This window comes from Macrobrachium nipponense, chromosome 5, assembly GCF_015104395.2.
Source record: "Macrobrachium nipponense isolate FS-2020 chromosome 5, ASM1510439v2, whole genome shotgun sequence".
In the NCBI taxonomy this organism is placed as follows: domain Eukaryota; kingdom Metazoa; phylum Arthropoda; class Malacostraca; order Decapoda; family Palaemonidae; genus Macrobrachium; species Macrobrachium nipponense.
In genome coordinates, this window is record NC_061107.1 from 9,020,901 (window position 1) to 9,039,847 (window position 18,947).

The 18,947-nt window shown below is 34.8% G+C and overlaps 1 protein-coding gene across 14 annotated transcripts in view; it reads right to left on the reverse strand.

Annotated features, from left to right (window-relative positions):
- LOC135215194 (uncharacterized protein CG43867-like) overlaps positions 1–18,947 on the reverse strand; it is a 575,055-nt gene that overhangs the window by 12,937 nt on the left and 543,171 nt on the right. For 12 of the 14 annotated variants that reach the window (XM_064249685.1, XM_064249677.1, XM_064249686.1 and 9 more), the window contains 9 exons: positions 18,602–18,811; positions 5,486–5,724; positions 4,747–4,924; positions 4,446–4,601; positions 3,395–3,486; positions 2,934–3,081; positions 1,683–1,819; positions 526–753; positions 62–197 (listed from right to left, as the gene is read on the reverse strand). In XM_064249685.1, the coding sequence (XP_064105755.1) occupies positions 62–197; positions 526–753; positions 1,683–1,819; positions 2,934–3,081; positions 3,395–3,486; positions 4,446–4,601; positions 4,747–4,924; positions 5,486–5,724; positions 18,602–18,811 (1,524 nt within the window). The remainder of the gene's footprint in view (positions 1–61; positions 198–525; positions 754–1,682; positions 1,820–2,933; positions 3,082–3,394; positions 3,487–4,445; positions 4,602–4,746; positions 4,925–5,485; positions 5,725–18,601; positions 18,812–18,947) is intronic. The other 2 variants (XM_064249678.1, XM_064249687.1) reach the window with 1 other exon arrangement.

The following is an 18,947-nucleotide window of genomic DNA, read 5'->3' on the forward strand; positions in this document are numbered from 1 at the left end:
AGGTTACTGCCCTCGCGCGAGCACCCAAAGGGCGTTGTGTATAAAGTTCAGGGCGTCATACCTTTGGTTTGTTCATGCAGAGGAGGAGTTTGTGAGTGCCTGGGGGATGCTGCGTACCATCATCCTCCATTGTATGCACGACTAGCATGAAGTCCTCTTGACAGCCACCAAATGTCACAACAGATCCATAGGCATACCTAGTGGCAAAAATAGAAATACCAATTACATAACAAAATTTTTAGCATGAGAAAATTCAAGGAAATTTATTGTATCAAGGAAGAACATGATAATTAAGTTAAGATAAAGACAAAATTAAGAGCTTCCCAATAATTACCTATGTTAATAAAAACCAAATTAAAATTTGAAAAAACACTACTGATTTTAAAGTTACCAGTTCCACAAACAAAATTATACATAAATAAATGGGAGATAAGTATACTAAGTAAAGAAACCATAAAGAAAAAACATTACCATAAACAAGAAATATTACAATCACAGCGTTAGAAAATTCTCATTGATTCTTACCTGCCGACAGATGCCATGCTTGCATGATCGAGAAGGGTTATAGCATCTTCACTGACAGCAACCCACACAGGGGTTGGAGGACCATCTGTTGTGGGAGTGGCTGCAGGAAACAGCGTTGCACCGAAGTACGGCCACTTTCGAGTACAAGTCAGGTAAATTCTCACGCAATCACTCTGTGTTCTTCCTCGAAGACCTACCCACTTTTCTTGCAAGCTATCCAAGAGAGATCTGAAAGTATGACAGTTTTATTATTATATATATATATCTATATGTATACATGAATGTATTTTACGTATAGTGCATTTTAAAAATGTATTTTTGTGCTACAATAAATTCTTTCAAAACTGTTGATCTTTTTCTTTTGCACATCTCACTTCTTGGTATTTAAATTTGCTTTTGTTCTGTCACACCAACATTTAGCACACTAGTTTAATATGTTGGTTGACAAAGTAAACTGTCAGGTAGTTTGATATGAATATACAAAATATGCGCCCATACAAGGGGGACTTACGAAATGTAAAACCCATAAGAACCTTTGTGGATACCTAGTTACTAATTCGGAAGAGGCAGGCTGAAAATTTTCATATTTTTCCTCTTTTATCCTCTTATAAATCTAAAGAAACTGATAGTGATGTTATAATGTGATATCTATTAATATAGATATCAATATAAAAAAACCCTGTTGGGGGTAGTGCCGTCACTGCACCTCATGCGGTCCAATGTAGGCATTACTTAAGCTATTTGGAGAGCTTGCTGGAAGCTCCTCCATTATTATTATACTATTCTAAGCCATCTGCCTCTGCTTGCCGATGTCCTCGAGTCTTAAAAAGAGGCAAATGGCTATGTCGCTTAGATTTTTAATAAGGCAACAGACTTACATGCGTGCCTGAACTATTTAAGATGTCTTTGCCAAAGTAATGATTTCAAAAATACCCAGACACCCACTGATAATAAGAAGGACAATTTGTCCATCACAGTCAAGAGGAGAGAACCAAAATTGCCATTAAAGAACCCCCCAACGGAAATCCCACAAGTTTCAGGCTTTATTTGAAGAATCATGTTAATTTATGCATATAATCTTGTATGTACAGTATAGCCCTAAACTGTTAAAAAAATGCTAATCTGTGAAAAGAATACCGATTGCTAAGGTATCTTACTTCTGCTCTTCCTCATTGAGATCTTCCCTATATCTTGCAGGATAGAACTTTGTGAATGCTTGTTGAATATGAGCTGCTGAAGGTCCAGATGATCCTGAACCTCTTGATCTCTCACTGTTGACTTCTCCCATATCAATCTGAAATTGAGGAATAAAATGTAAAAGCTGTATTTTCTTTTAAGTTTTTACATATTCTGCTACTATACTAGTATGTATATGTAATTCTTAATACTTTTAGGTACCTTATGATACATGCATCATATAATTATAACTTCTAAATACTTGTGTACACAAGATCACCGAATCAACATCTATATAATTATGCACATCAAATTAACTTCTATACAATTATGTGTCAGATAACACTAAATTAACTTCTATATACAGTATTTATGTACCTCCATTATTAATGCTTTATGCTGGCAATTTTACTTTAACTAGTCTACCTCCTGATAAGACTGAATCAAAGACAACTCTTCTGATCAATGACTACCACTGCCTCTTCTCCAAACTCTCTTTCCACTGCACAGATACTTCCTTTTTCATTTTCTGCAAGTTCTATTTTAGCCATTATACAATGAGGAAAGTCCTTCCTACTCCCAAGTTGTTTTCTAACGCCTATCAAGCCATGTTTTCCCTCATTTACTCTCTTAGAAATTAAAAATACAGTACGTACTCAAATTGCACAGTGTGGTTATTTTCTTTTTCCTCTACTGACCAGCTTTGGAAATGACTTCTGCTTTATTTCCCCAAACTATTGTAACCTTCTATTCATGATATCGGCAGCAGTAAGCTGAACCCTGTACATTAACTACTTTCTTCAAATTAATATTTATATGCTATTCATAATATCTCAAACCTATATTGCTTTTTTATTTACTGTCCTTAATATACCTGAATCTAACACTGACTACTATTCTAAGAATGCTGAGTTGGTTAGCAAGATCAGGCCAATCCTTGCATTATGAAAAACCTAACATCCACCAGATTTACAGTGTCACCAACATCATTTCCATGAACGCTCAAGTTGGGCGACCATTTTTTCCTTCTAAATTCAAGCCTAAGAAGCTTCTAAACTGCTCTAGTTCCCAACTCCTAATATCTTCCATCCTTTATGGTTACACTCTTGAAGTTTTCACTCCCTATAATTTTACTTGCTCTTCCTCTCGCCTAAGCATGATTAGGTCCTACTCTTGCACAATAAGACTTAAAATGAGAGAGGGAAGGGAAGGTTAAAGCAATGCTACTATACCTGAGCCATGAGGGTCGCCAGTTCTAGTGCCAGTTCTTTGGTGATAGGGAATTTACCCTGCTGGATCTGTTGATTCACCTGATAACATAGTAACAACTTTTCTCTATCGGTTTCATATTTACACAATGCCCTGCAGTACAGACGAGACCTGTGTGAAGAGAAAAACTATCAGCCTACTGTGTACTGCCTTTTTATTTTTATTTTACATTAGTATTGCAATTCATAGAGCTTATAATATACATCAATAAGCATTCCATCTCTCTAAGTAATTAAAACAATACACAATCAATGACACTTGTTTTGCCTGTGTGATTAAGATATTGAAAATTTATGATAGACAAAATGTTTATAATACTGTATCTGAAGAGTGCTATGAAATACTAAAAAATAATGAAAAGCTAAGCTATCATATAATAATAAATGGGAAAGCCCTAATTTTACATAACGTTAACAATACTTACTTATAAAGTAATCGGATGACTTTGGTATTTTCAAATTTACCAGAGCCCTTTTCTCTAAGAGCAGTTTCCCACTTGGAAATAACATCACAGAGCTGCAAATTCAAAGAAAATTGTGTTACCAAGAGCACTTTTTTTTTTCTTTTTTTTTAAAGGCAATGCTCCTACATAATATGATTTAATGAGAAACTCACTCCCAGCTTATATGGTATAAAAGAGAGATTTAAGACACTGATAACATTAAAATGTGAAATAATTTACATTTAGAAGACGTTAAAACTAGTGGGTAGCCTGACTCGTCAAAGAATCTCAATATGATTTTACTGATGGTGATGAATTAAGGAGACAGCATTAATGGTGTGACTGACAAAATGTGAATCAAAGTTTGTTCATGACAGCTGTGACGGACATAAATACTAAGGTATAACAATGATGTGAAGACAAGGAGAAACATGTAAGAATTAAATTGAGCTTATTTATTGGTAGCTTCACATAAAATCAAAATAAAATCTAAGAACATATTTATAGAACAACTGGCAAAATATATGTACTGTAGCCATTTGATGAATTATTGAGACAAGAAGCTTTCAAAGTTACTCTAGCACATTCATCTTTGGCAAGTAATTATCAGTGCAGAGCAATGAAGAGAGTAAACTCCAGATGAATCAGTTTTACACAGTGTTAGAGAGTCCTTTGATTGTGTTTTTGTGGATTCCACTGTATCTTTCCAGATTTAACACATATAGTAAATAAATTTTTGAATTTGTAACCACAATACATTTGTATACCTTATGATACCAATGTACAGTACATATTTTTAATGCTAGAATATATACCATAACACAAACTTGACCAGTAATATTATACAGTACTACTGTATATCCTCTAATAAAGTGCCAGCTATCACTGCGTGTCATAATGTATAGTAAAAATGATAGAGGAATTTTACCTTGTAAAAGTTGAACTACACACACACTTTAAAATCTCTCTGCTTTTAGATAAAACTTTTTTCTTGAAATAGGAAAACTACAGTTTGCAAATGAGAAAAATTTACCTTTGCATTATGATTAAGACAGTGTTCCAGATCTTTTTCAATAGGATCATCGGAAAAGAGAGCAAACCCAGATTGATGGACATCCCGACACCCAATTTCTTGGTTGAGAGATGTAAGAAATTCATCTATAGTTGTGGATCCATCAAAACCAATAACCTAGAGGGGGATAATAAAGCTTAGATAAAACATTATTACTGACTATTTCATACTAGTATTTATAAGCAGTGCCATAAGTATTATGATTTCCACCATAACATATTTCCAGTAGGTTAATTCCTAATTTATGCAGTATCTTTCTTACCTGGTAGGTTCCATTGATGAAGTGGACGGGTATAGCGTGAGGTAATGAATGATGATAAGGATTTTTTAATAAAATAGACAGAACCTCCATTCGAGATGGCTTTGCTTCCCGACCTCCAAGTTCTAGGGTTCTTTCTAAAGCTCGCTGACAATATGCAGCATATTTCCCAACTTCTGACCTGTTAGTATACCAAGCAGGGAGAGAGAGAGAGAGAGAAAGAACAATGTAATACATATAAAATTAAAACGCTAGGTGTGTCAGGAGCAAATGCAGAGTTGTTCATAAAAACGTCCCAGAAGAATGCAAGGTGAAGAGGGGGCTATTACTAAAACTAACAACAATAAGAGCAAGGTGCCATACAGATATTGACAAACAAAACCACCTAAGAGGCTCATATTGAACTTATTTGGAGAGCACTAGTGTTCAGAGTAAAGCCATATCCCTTTAACTGGAAAGACCATTGCCATGAATCATGTCAACTTAAGAATGAACTGAAATTGGAAGGCTGAACAAATAGTACCTCTCAAGAATCTATGCTGTACAGTAAGCAAGTAATGGATTATCTTGCACAAAAGCTAAACAATATATTTTTATTATCCTTAAGAATATAGAGTAAATAAATAAATGGTTCATACTGATCATATGTACAATTATTCCTTTATTATGAGAATACATATACCGATTACTATAATTGATATAGTATTTTGGGATCTTGAAAAACATACTCCAAATTACTCACTTTGTATCTGCATTTCTCTGTAGATGCAGTTTTAGATACCACAAGAGCTTATTATTTTTCGGCACAAAGAGTGAAATGGCTAAGGCTAGGAACTGCCAACCCTGGATGAAGGTGAATGATGGTGGGTTAATTTTAGGATCCGCAGGAAGTTGTTGGTTGCTGCCTAATGTGGGAGAGGCCTTCTGGGCCCCAGATGAGTCGCACAAGAATAACGATTGAGTTGCGCACAACAGCAGGTTCTGAAATATAAACAATTCTCTCATAAAAATTTGGAACGCATCTCTGAATATGGTGTATGTTACAAAGATTTTCATGTCACAGATCAAAATATAAGACTCCATTGTTGGATGAGTATGTAATCCAAAGGTACACTACCTAATAAATGAGCAAACCTGGCTTTACATATGAAACACAAGATTATTAAATCACTGTACCAAATTAATGAAGAAATACAGAAAATATGCACTGGTGACTACGAATGACAATCTCACCACTATCATACGAGAGTCTTAATTTAATTTTACCACTGAATCCTACTTTTAGACTCTTCAAGAATTTGCCCGAAGGATCTGTTTGTCAAGGAGAAATGAAAAGTTTAGTAAGAGAAGTAGGACAGCAAGGTGAGAAGAGCCCAAACAGAACAGATGAAAAGTAAAAGGTAGAAAGTAATGCAGGACGATGATGACTGCCTGTCATGTACCATACATGGTACATGTAGGCGGTACCACTGAGAAGGAAATAACACCTGTATGTGATGCAGAACAGTACATTATACACATAACCTCCAAAATCCTCTGCAAGACTGGTGAGAAAGAAGTCTTGAAGAATAACTCTTCACAAAGTCACTGATCTTATAGCACAAAATACACGGGTGTCATTAATATTGACCCATACGGGAATTATTATAATTGTAAATTAAAACAGTTACATCTATTCAATGAGTTAAGATTCTAAACACTTACATATTTAGGTTTAAAAAGAAAAATTCAGTATTATCTAGGTTATTAATAACAGCTTCCTTATTTAGCGAACTATATGTACATACACCTAGAATGTAAAACATAGAAATCCAATGTCAAAACCTTGAAGATCCAGCAAATATCTTTTTTCAGAATTTGTGCAAAAGGAGTAAACACCAAAATTTAGACAGTACAGGTCCCTGTGAATGCCGCATTTCCATTTTACTATTTAGCAATTGGATCATGCAATTCAATCATCAAATATTCAAGCACTAAATGAGCATGACCAATGAAAAAAAAAACAGGTTTTGACATAGGAAAAAACTATTTTGGTAGCTGCTGTGAGCTCTCCAAGGAGTTACTGTTATGGTCCCTAGAGGGGACCCATAAGATAGACCAACTGATTTCAAAGAATACTCTTCTAGTTGGTCTTGGCCAGTATATAGTGATCGTTGACACTGATAAGAGTATGTATAGGGTGCACATTGACATTGATAAGAGTATTGGGTGCACGTTGACACTGATAGAGATAGGACTTCAAAACAAGAGGGCTCTTTCTCTTGTCTACAGTGGCTACCTAGGTTCAATTCCTATTCTTCAACCTCCAGACGTGGGGACAGCACAATGCACTTCGGCCATTATTATGTCAACCACACATTCTGCACCAGACCTATTCATTCATTATTCTTTTTCAGGTCTATACAGGATAATTATTCACCCTAATCCCATACCTTTCCATCAGATGAGTTTGAAGACTCAAAGCGGATACAGCAAATATGTTTTCCCTGTCTCAAACTGGTTTTTTATAGCATAGCCACAGTTCGTCCTCAAAGGAGCTTACAAAAGAAATTGATGGGTGACAATATGGCTAAGCCCTTAAAATCAATCCCAACAACTCTGTTAAATTTTTGGTTCCAGGTTAAGCCACAAGTTATAAACCACATTCTTTATTCCAGATCCCTATACAGTTTGGCAACAAAGAATACAAAGCTCAACACAAACTTGTAACTATTAAGGCAGCTCTAAAGCGACTTGTATTGCTGAAGAGATGATGTCCATAGTATCTGCACTAGTTTGTTTGTTTGTATGGTGTTTTTACGTTGCATGGAACCAGTGGCTATTTAACGGGACCAACAGCTTTATGACTTCCCAACCACATCAAGAGTGCACTTCTATCACCAGAAATACACATCTCTCACACTTCAATGGAATGCCCGAGAATCGAACTCGTAGCCGAGGTGGCACACCAACATCATACCGACCACGCCACTGAGACGCTAGTATCTGCACTAGGTACAGTTGACCCCTGCAATTTGCGGGGAATAGGAACCACAATCACCCATGACTAGATAATCCACGAAAAAAGTACTTGACACGTCCCTCTAAAAATGCTTATAACTTCTTTCCAAGTTATCTTACAATATTACCCTTAAAAATATAATAGTATATGGCTTATAGTAACTACATGTGAAAACTACAATAGAGAGAGAGAGAGAGGAGAGAGAGAGAGAGAGAGAGAGAGAGAGAGAGAGAGAGAAATACATATGCACATTAAAAATATTTAATAAATAATCTGATACGTACAGTTTCCCCAATATTAAAGCTAAATGGGGAACATTACCACAGAAAACTATTCAGTTCGGTAATAAGGTACTACAACCAACCAACTGGTTTTACTTAACACCAAGGACCAAGGCTTGGAAGTTGAGCGTGGGTCAAAAGGCAGTTACGGCTCTACGTGCCTTATATGAGCAGTTTAGGCTACTACTAATCAAAAGGAAGTAGCCTAGCACATCTACTAAGTAGCACAAGATAACTACTAAGATAAAAGATCATATACCATTGACCTTCAAGAGCAACACTGTTTTAAAAGTATTATATACTTCAATATAATTAAACATTGCCTGTCAGCTAACAAGGACTGTACCATAACAACCAAACAAAACCTAATTCTTGCCTTGTGGGGGAAACCGGTTCCCAATTTCAATGAAATAAGCACTAACTAAAAATACTTTTCAACCTAAAACTTTCCACTGGGACTTAAAACTATATGCATTTAGCTTGCTTCCGAATTTAGTTCTTCCATGATGACCAAGATGACCAAAATGTGATCCAATAGTACAGGCAGTCCCCGGGTTACGACGGTGTCGGCTTACGACGTTCCGAGGTTACGACGCTTGTCAATAGACGTTATTTTCAGGGTTACGATGCATGTTCCAGGGTTACAACGCATGTTCCAGGGTTACGACGCCTACAACGCTCATCTGGGAGATGAAATATGACACCAAAAATGCAAAATAATCAATATTTGAAGGTTTTTTTGATGAAAAATGCCATAAGAATGTAGTTTACATAGTTTTCAATGCACCCAAAGCATTAAAAGTAAGGTTTTCTTAGGATTTTTGACGATGTTCCGGCTTACGACGATTTTCAGCTTACGACGCGTCTCAAGAATGGAACCCCCGTCGTAACCCGGGGACCGCCTGTATTTGTAAATGGACATAATCTTGTCACATGTTATAGGTATCAGAGACCAGAGAATAATGACTTAATAGGTCTGGCACAGTGTGTGTGGTTGACATAACAATGACCACATCTGCAGGTTACGAACAGGAATTTAATCTAGGCAGCTGCTGTAGACAAGAGAAACAGCCCTCTTGTCTTGAAGTCCTATACTCTACCAGTGTCAATATGCACTATACTTACCAAGACCAGTTATAAGAGAATACTTACAAACTGGTTGGTCTATCTTATGAAGCCCCTTTAGGGACCATGAGAGTAACTCCTTTGAGGATGAACAGCAGCTACACTATCAAAATATGAGATATTACTTGCATGTTTAGTTAATTTTATGATAAGAATTTCATTATTTTACACAATGGGTCTTGTGTAATTTGTGTAATAAATCAAAGAATACCTGAAATTCGATAGTTTTGTGATTGTAGTGTTTATACAGTTACTGTATCTGTCAAAACTATCAATCATAATTAGTGTTGAGTAATGTCACTAGACCGGCAACTTCTGAAGTCTTGAAGAAAAAGAATAACTCAAAAATCAACTATACTGACTGGATATTTGTGCATATGCACACCTTTGACCAATACGATAGGGTGGAACTGCTAGCCTCATTTTTGTGTGTTTGGCTGTCACTAACAACAGGCATGAGAATTCTACCTAGCTCGCTTCTGCTATTTAAATGATCAAACTCTTCCTTATATACTTTCCATGGATTTTTCATGAAAAGACTATTAATTACTTCCCGTTTATTCACAAGTTTTTCCCCATGTCCCTGTATGTATCCCCTTTTATCAATTTGCACTGATTTTTTCCCCTTTTTCTTTCTCTGGTGATGAGAGAATAAGGTTTGTTTTATGTTGGTGATTTTTCAAAATAAAAATGGGCTAATTCAGTGTTTGTCTATATGTACAGATACATAGTATATAGTTAAAACACTTTAAAGACAAAAAGTTATTTGAAAATGCTTCATACACCCTGTGAATATTTTAAAAACAAATATAAAGTGAGCTAAAATCCCAAGGGTACATGTTAATTTAAACATCCGGCCCCCAAAATGTATGTGATACTAAAGCTGCTGTAGCTCCAGAGTTGATCTATGGTACCCCTTTGAAGTTTTGGAATATACTAATTTCAAAAACATGACACAGTAGTGTTTTTTTACATATGCAACACAAGATTTGCAGTTCAAGTTTGTTAAAAAAGTAATGAAAATACATATCATGTTTGGTTATAGGGTATCAGGAAGATCTTAATCTTAGTACAATACTAAAAAAATAAAGCTTAAAAATGTTTGTTCCATTCTTGTTGACAAGATCTGCTACAAATTTAAACTGTCTCACTTTTTGGTGTAACTTTAACTTGCTGGATGGGATACTTAACCCTTAAACGCCGATTGGATGTATTAAACATCAACAAAAATAGTCTGTTGGGTGCCGAATTGACGTATGAAACGTCAACGCAAAAATGTTTTTTTTAAAAATTCGTGGAAAAATAGTTATAGGCCTACTTGACGAAAACTTTTGTATCACGCACCTTGAGGGATGCTGGGAATTCACAGATCAAGCTGTTATTTTGTTTACAATCGTTACCCAGGCGCGCAAGCGTGAATTTCTTTCTTCTCGCACTAAAAAGCATCAGCGACACATCTCGGAAATTATTTCGTCACTTTAACATAATTTTTGTACCATTTTATATTAGCCGTTACATAGAGTTTGATATATGGAAATGTGTGCAATTTCATGTAGAATACAATAAAAAAACAAACCATGCTTGTAGCTTTTATCACTTTTGAAATATTTTCATATAAATAGTGTGCCAAAATATCAACCTTCGGTCAACTTTGACTTGACCGAAATGGTCGAAAAACACAATTGTAGCTAAAACTCTTACATTCGAGTATAATTCAATCATTTACCTTTATTTTGCAACAAATTGGAAGTCTCTAGCTAAATATTTGGATTTATGGTGAATTTTTTAAAAAAACATTTTCCTTACGTCCGCGCGGTCTTTTTTGAAAAAATAACCCAGAAATTTTTTCTTTTTTCGTCCGATTGTCGTAAATGTTTGCACTGCTTTATATAGCCAATACACAAAGTTTTACATATGAAATTGTGCACAATTATATGTAGAATACAACTTAAAACAACCCATGGGTTTGTAGCTTTTATTCAGTTTGAAAATATTTTCATATAAATAAAGATAAGTGCCAAAATTTGACCCTTCGGTCTTCTTTGACTCGACCGAAATGGTCAAAAATTAATCGCAATTGTAAGCTAAAACTATTACATTCTAAGTAATATTCAATCATTTACCTTTATTTTGCAACAAATTGGAGTCTCTAGCCAATATTTTCGATTTATGGTGAATTTATGAAAAAAACTTTTTCCTTACGTCCGCGCGGTAACTCTTCCGAAAAAATCAGAAATTTTTTCATCCGATTGTCGTAATGTTTGCACCGTTTTATATTAGCCATTACATAAAGTTTTATATATGAAAATGTGCGCAATTTCATGTAGAATACAACAAAAGAACAGCCCACGGTTGCAGCTTTCATCAATTTTGAAATATTTTCATATAAATAACGATAAGTGCCAAAATTTCAAACTTTGGTCAACTTTAACTCGACCGAAATGGTAAGAAAACGCAATTGTAAGCTAAAGCTATTAATTCTAGTAATATTCAATCATTTAACTTTATTTTGCAACAAATTGGAAGTCTCTAGCACAATATTTTGATTTATGGTGAATTTATGAATAAATCTTTTTCCTTAGGTCAGCGCGGTAACTCTTTCGAAAAAATCAGAAATTTTTTCGTCCGATTGTCGTAATGTTTACACCATTTTTTATTAGCCGTTACATAAAGTTTTATATATGAAAATGTGCGCAATTTTATGTAGAATACAGCTAAAAACAACCCATGGTTGTAGCTTCTATCAGTTTTGAAATATTTTCATATAAATAATGATAAACAGAAAAAATTAGTCCTTCGGTCAAATTTAACTCGACCGAAATTGTCGAAAACTGCAATTGTAAGCTACAACACTTACGGTTTAGTAATATTCAATCAATTACCTTCATTTTGCAACAAACAAGAAGTCCCTAGGACAATATTTCGATTTATGGTGAATTTTTGAAAACAACTTTTTTTTAGGTCCGCGCGTTACAAATTCATGCATCATATTATGATAATATTTTCTCTGTGTTGCTTTGATTGTTTTACAATTATACCAAAATCATCGCAATTTAGTGTACAATACAACGAAAAAATAATTAACTCATTAGCTTCAACTGTTTTGCTCACAGCGTGATTTGTATACAATTATATATGAAATTTTTTTTTGCGCTGTCATATATTCCAATATTTACATATGATAATGATATCTTTTTTTTCATTTCTGATGGTTGCATACTAAACTTCAGGCAATGACAAAAAAAGGAGCCAAAAATGAACTCTTAATCTTGAAAATTAAGCGTGCTGTGACTTTTTGAAAAAACTTTTTTTCCGCTTCGGCGCTCACTCGCGAACGCCGCCAGCATATGGGAGACACTTTCGGAAATACTGGCTCAGCGTTTAAGGGTTAATAACAGTGTAGATCTGTGCTCTCAAAAATTTTTTAAAAATTTGCTTTCAAGCGGCTTTCTCTTGCTTAGACACAACTTTAACCTTTTTTAAAGAATACTGCTCAAAATTAAACTGAAATCTACAACAGGAAAGGAAGACTTGACAATATGTAAAAAAATAAATTATCTACATACTGTACAAACCAAATGGGGAGATAGACAAAATGTATAAGACAAACTCTGTCCAAGATAAAAAAAGATTTTAGAACAGTCTTTTAGTTGCAAAAGGTCACTCAGGTAGCTGCCCAACAACAGTGAGATAATTGAATATTCCTGTCCAGGTAGCTAGTCTCACCATAAAGTCAGTTAATGCAATTTGACAATTGTTGACAAATTCTAAGAAATTTTGACCTTTTTTTTCTCCCTGAATTCCGCCGATTTTCCAACCGCTTAACACAAAGTGGCTGGCCTGGCTCTAGGGTAAGCTGCTTAATCAACCACTCAGGATGTGTAAGCAAAAATGATTAAGTGGTCCTGCTCTCACAGTAAGTTGTCTATGACGTGAAGAAGTTTGAAGAAGGTATTGTCAGCAGTCGCTCATAATCTGAATCTATACGAGAGATAATGATGTAAGGGAGAGAGGATTAGACCTCCACCTTGGTTAGTCATGTACAGGATCCTGTCAGCAATCTCCATCCCCAGTAGTCTGCTGGCAGTGGAACTAGGAATGAAGTAAAAATTGCATTCCAGCTGAATTATTTTGTTTAACAGCAAGGGGTCCTTTGCCAAAAGCATCAGTGACTCCGGATTGATGTAGGAATTTTTTTTACTGCTCTTGGATCAATGAGAACTAGAATGCAGATTTTTATGGGAAGTTTTTGTGGAAGTTTCCAGGACATTTCAACATTTGTACTTCCTCCTTTGGGGTGGTTAATAATCAGTCATCTGGGCCCTCCTAAGGTTCAGCATGACTTATTTATTTACTTTTTTTTAGCAACATCCATGGCAAGCTGAGGACGGAGAACTCTTTCATAAAATGGGCTTAAAATTTGCAAGGGCAAATAGGTGTTAAAAAAATCTTCCCCGTCTATGGAGATTGAGGCATAAGATTCAAATCTGTCAAAAAATTGGAAACTTGAGATCCATAACTTGTAATTGGCACGAATCCAATGAGCTCAGTATTGCCAGAAACAACAGCTAAGAAGGTTGTGGAGAACAACACGAAATTCAAAATGAAAAGGAATGGCTAAGTGAATGGCTAAGTGCCAAGCACAACATCATGTGTACTGCTGCATTTAATGACACTTGTGCACCATAATAAAGGTGGCACATGTCCAAATTACTACAAATACCAATGACTAATGAAAGAGGTAGATGACTACATTTCTTGAGGGGTATTGTAAACCAATACAATTATCTGGCCTTTATCCAACAATAGACTGCATCTAGGTCTAAAATATTTGTGGCTAGAACTCTTTTGAATAAATCATGGAAGTTCCCTAGAGTTTTGAAACATAATGGGTTCCCTTTAAAGCCTTAATGTAACAAAATCTCATACATATCCTAGAGTTTACCTGTGTAAGTGTCAATTTTTTGTATGTTCACAAGAGGTCTGAAGTCTTGTTACATACCAGCTAATGTTTTTCCCCACATAGAACTTTGCCATAACCAGATAGATAATAAAGAGATCACTATGAAAAAGAAAATCAACCTAAACTAAAGGTCTACAGTTTCTGTCTGCCTAAAATTATATAACAATAGAAACCAGAGATATATTTATGGAGATGACTTTCATTCATGCAAAGCTACCCTCACCCCATAACCACTCATATATGGGCACTGAACATCTACATATTCTAAATATGTACTTCACCTACACACATGAACAAAACAATAAAATACTGTACCATTAAGTCATATTTCTAGACTATCACAAGGACTGGTTACTAAATGAAAGTGTAAAGTTGGGGCAAGATAATGAAGAGAATAGATAAAAAGTAAAATGCAGACAGCGGTGAAGATGGGGGCTAAAGAGGCACTAACAGGGAACCTTTAGTACCATTTACAGAGTGCCATACTGAGCACACAGTAAGTGATAAACCCTCAAGTTTCCTGGCATAAAATAAAACTACAAGTTGTTGCTTCCATACACAACGGATAGGTTTTATTTGATGGCAGATGAATGGCTCTCACCCTGAGGATAGTTGGCGATTCACCCGAATCTGAGACAGCTCATTAATTTTAGATGGTCAACTTTCTCCATCTATTAGCAGATACAGGATCAAGAAAATGTCTATTTGCTTATTATAAAACATTAAAATGACATAACTTCTATGAAATTCAAAGTACCTGGAAAAGTAAACAATTTAACTTTGCCTCTAAGGCATACTTTTCCTATCCAATCAATCAAAAAATATCAAGAATGCATAGGTAATGCTTAGGTAATTTACAGTTTCTGAAATACATTTTCCCAAATTCCTGATACCCCTAAAACCATATGCTGATCTGTAATTGGCTCCTTTACCTGTTACAGTGACAATCATTAGTGAGTAATACAAAATAATAAACAGGATGTATTGTTAGTACACAACTGTTATTCAAGTTTCAAATGTCTTGAATATGTTGATGTGTAAAATCCTTTACACACCTGTTCTGTTAAAAAGCCATACCTGTAGTCACTGTCGTACCAAAGATCTCCCAAAGAAGCTGCTGTGAAAGAAATTCTTTAGGGTTATGGTTTTATCATATCACTTGCAAGGTTAGATGCACAAAGTAACGACCACTTCTATGTCTCAGCCAGGAGGGGGGTTTACGATAACAATGGCTCATGGAACAGTGCAAAAAAAGTAAAAAATAACACAAATAAAATCAACTAAATCAGCATGAAGAATGCTGCATGATAAACAAATAAGTGTATGAATTGCTGAAATACAATCAGGCAAGTGGCTAGGCTAATCCATGCATAACTAGAACTGTGTGGAAAAAAAAGACACATTAATAATGCATCGATCTAAAAAATCTAAATGTGGAGGAGCTGACCATTTTGAAAAAATAAAATGTATCGTGACTATTTTCATTAACAAATGTGTAAGAGAGAATAATATTTGAATAATAATGGCATGAATGTTGCATTACTATCTCATATATAATAAAGTACATCAAGCAATAATGTGTCAGAGGGTAATGGAAATCTTCACATTCTTTTGCTAAAGCAGAACAGCCCCAACTTAATAAAAGTAACTTAAATTAAGGGTTAACTTAAAAACTAAAAAAAGCAAATACCATCTCATTTTTCACAAAATTTTGCTCAAATATAGCATAGTATATCACAATCACATAAAATGTTCTAAAACAATTTGGTGAATATTGTTTTAGGCAATAACATTATATTTTTTATCCCAAATATCAAAATGAGATGGAATGGTTTGATGGGTAGGCAAACTAACTTGGGCAAAGGCCTCTGTACTAATTAGAATAAATTGTTGAACGTACTGATTTTACATGTGTGCGCAATTACAACTCATGAAGTGGCTTCAATAATCTCAAAATTTCTGCATACAAACCACATTATCTTACTGCAAAAGGTAGTAAGAACGAAGCTAAGGAAGAATAAACAGCCATCCAAAGCTAACTTGAGCGTGAGCTACAAGTGAAGCTGCTCATCAGGTGCTATTTTCACACATGCAAGAACTGACTGCCGATTCATTTCAACAAACTAGCGCCAAAACAACAGTGGCCATTGACACTGATAACATTTTGTAATAGAAAACCAGAACAAGAGAAAAGAAAGAATATTTCATTGACTTGCTGCAACTGCATTTAAAAGGCAAGAATATCAGTGTAAAATTATGATTATGAAACATGTTTGTAGTACCAGGTTGTGACTATTTCTCAAATTTTCAAATACTGTACTATTAATTTTTCATGCATCAAATATTCCTGTATGTAAAAGCAAACAGCCATTGTGCCAAAAAGCTGCTCTTTCAGATACTGGTTGACTCCAAAAGATAACGACTAAGACCTTACACACACGAAACAACAGGTATTCAGAGCTGATTACCAGCCACTTTGTAAGGGGTCACAATGATGGAGAGGCAACAATGAAATTGCATGAAAGGATTAACTGTGCAATATCATAACTTTACAGTAACTGTGAGAAGTATACATCAGCCTGAATCCACCAAAAAAGAGCATTTGTGTCATCACTATATAACAAAGTATAGAGAGAAAAGAATTGAACCATAGAAGTTGCAGTAAAAATGCGTAACAAACCCACATAACTGCAACCTGAAGAAAGATTGAATATACTGCATTCAAATAAGATTTCTTGCTATAAACACAAGATATATGCTGTGTTTGTCCATGTAAACATAGGTTCCATTTCAAATAAAATCAGATGGTGGTACTGGCAACCATGGGTACTATTTTCCTTACTATTAGAATCAACCCCATTAATTTTGAAAATACAGAGACCAAATATACTGTGCTCTTACCTTTTGGACACTATGTACATAATACCTTTATTCTAGGAAAAAATTATTTGATCAAAAACCTTCCACAAAAGAGAATGACCATATGACAAAAATAAAAATACTGAGATGAAGTAAATTTAAGTAACGTTAAAATCTGTAAGAAAACAATGAATTTTTCAAAAACTAGACTTCTTATACTAAATTATTTTACTTCCTATAAATGACTGCTGGAACATTATTGAAAGGCTCTATTAACTTTCAATAAGCTTTTTTAACACTAAATTTTTACTAGCTTTGTGGAGTTAAGATTTTTTGTTACTTATGATGGTTATTGTACCACCTAGGACGAATTTAGTTATCATGATGAGTATAATTTATGCAGTCTTGAAACTATAAAGAACACAATTTTTCATCTTAAAATCAAGATGCTTTTTAACATACTTGTCACTGATTGTTTAACTAGAAACCAAAAACTTCTTCCCAGAGAGAATGCCGGAAGGACCATAGCAAGTTCCTCTTTGGATGATGTATAATTAAGAGAGGGTCACCACGCTAAAGATTTGTCAGTAGCAATGTTATTTGCATTTTTAAGACAAAAATGAGATAACTTAAGATAATCTTTACTTCTTCAGCCTATTTGATGCCACCTTAGGGTATCTTATCCCATTTTTCCTTGAAACTGCCTCAAGGGGGCTTGTACCTGGCAAGCATCCAACATCCCACCTTTCAACTACCAGTTATATTTTGCTTTACTAATTGGAGTATTGTGCCAGTACATGTGGGTACCCTGGTTACCTTAGGTGTTACATTTAACTGTGCTATATCAGGCAGTGATCTTTAAACAAATGTTTAAACAACTGTACCATGAACTTCCATAGTCTTGTGTTTTGCTTGATGGTACACTCAAGTTAGGTAACCTTTTAGTACCTGTATACTACATACAGTATTATTTAGTTTTACCTAAAGTATTTGTTATTTATACAATCAATTCTATTTGCTGATATTTATATACTAATTTCTATGGCTTTCTCCTTTGCTCTATTTTTTCATGGGTGTTCTCTTCTGTGGAAGCCTGCTTTGTGCTTTTACAAAAAGACCCTGAGTTCATTAAAAATATAAAACCACTGAAGTTATTTCCTGCCAGATAATGAAAGATAATAAAAGTAGTGAATGTGAGGCAACCAATTTACCAGGAAAACTAATTACCAACATCTCATTTTGAGTTCTGGCTGTACTGTATAGAATTTCATTTTTGACAGTTGATTTCAAACAACAGTTATATGAAAAGAAAGGCTGCCTAAAAGGGGTTTTGGTTAATAATAAGACAGAAACCCTTTTGGTTAATAATAAGACAGAAACCCTTTTGGTTAATAATAAGACAGAAAAATTTACTTATTCAAAATGCAGTATAATATAGTCCTGGGAAATTTCCACACTGGAAAAAATAATCCTATTAAACTATTCTTGTAAGCACCTGCACCTTGAGAGCGCACACCAAATAAAATCAATACTTTTATCGTGTGATAAAAAAAAAAAAAATAGGGAACTGTACTTAATAATGTGTTGCTGACCCATCAAACTGTTGCAACATAAAGCATACACACTTACTCGAGAGTGCTTGATTTTGTTCAGAGTCTTCGTTACCTGAACCCCGGGCTTCGCTTGAAGATGTTTTGATGTTTGTTTAATTAATCCACAGAAAAGTTCAGATTGAAGCTCTGGGTATGTGAGGCACTGCTGGAGAGCATTTTGACATAATACCACATGGTAGTCAATACCTGATGAATCCATTAAGACAGATGTGTATAACTGACAAGACTGAAAGAAGTAAAAATCGACATTAATTATCAGAAGGTAATCTGGTTTCTAAAAGAGCACATTTTATATTTTCTTTATATATCATTCATTTAAAAGAGCACCCATAAAAAATCAGTGGGAATTTACAGCAAGATAC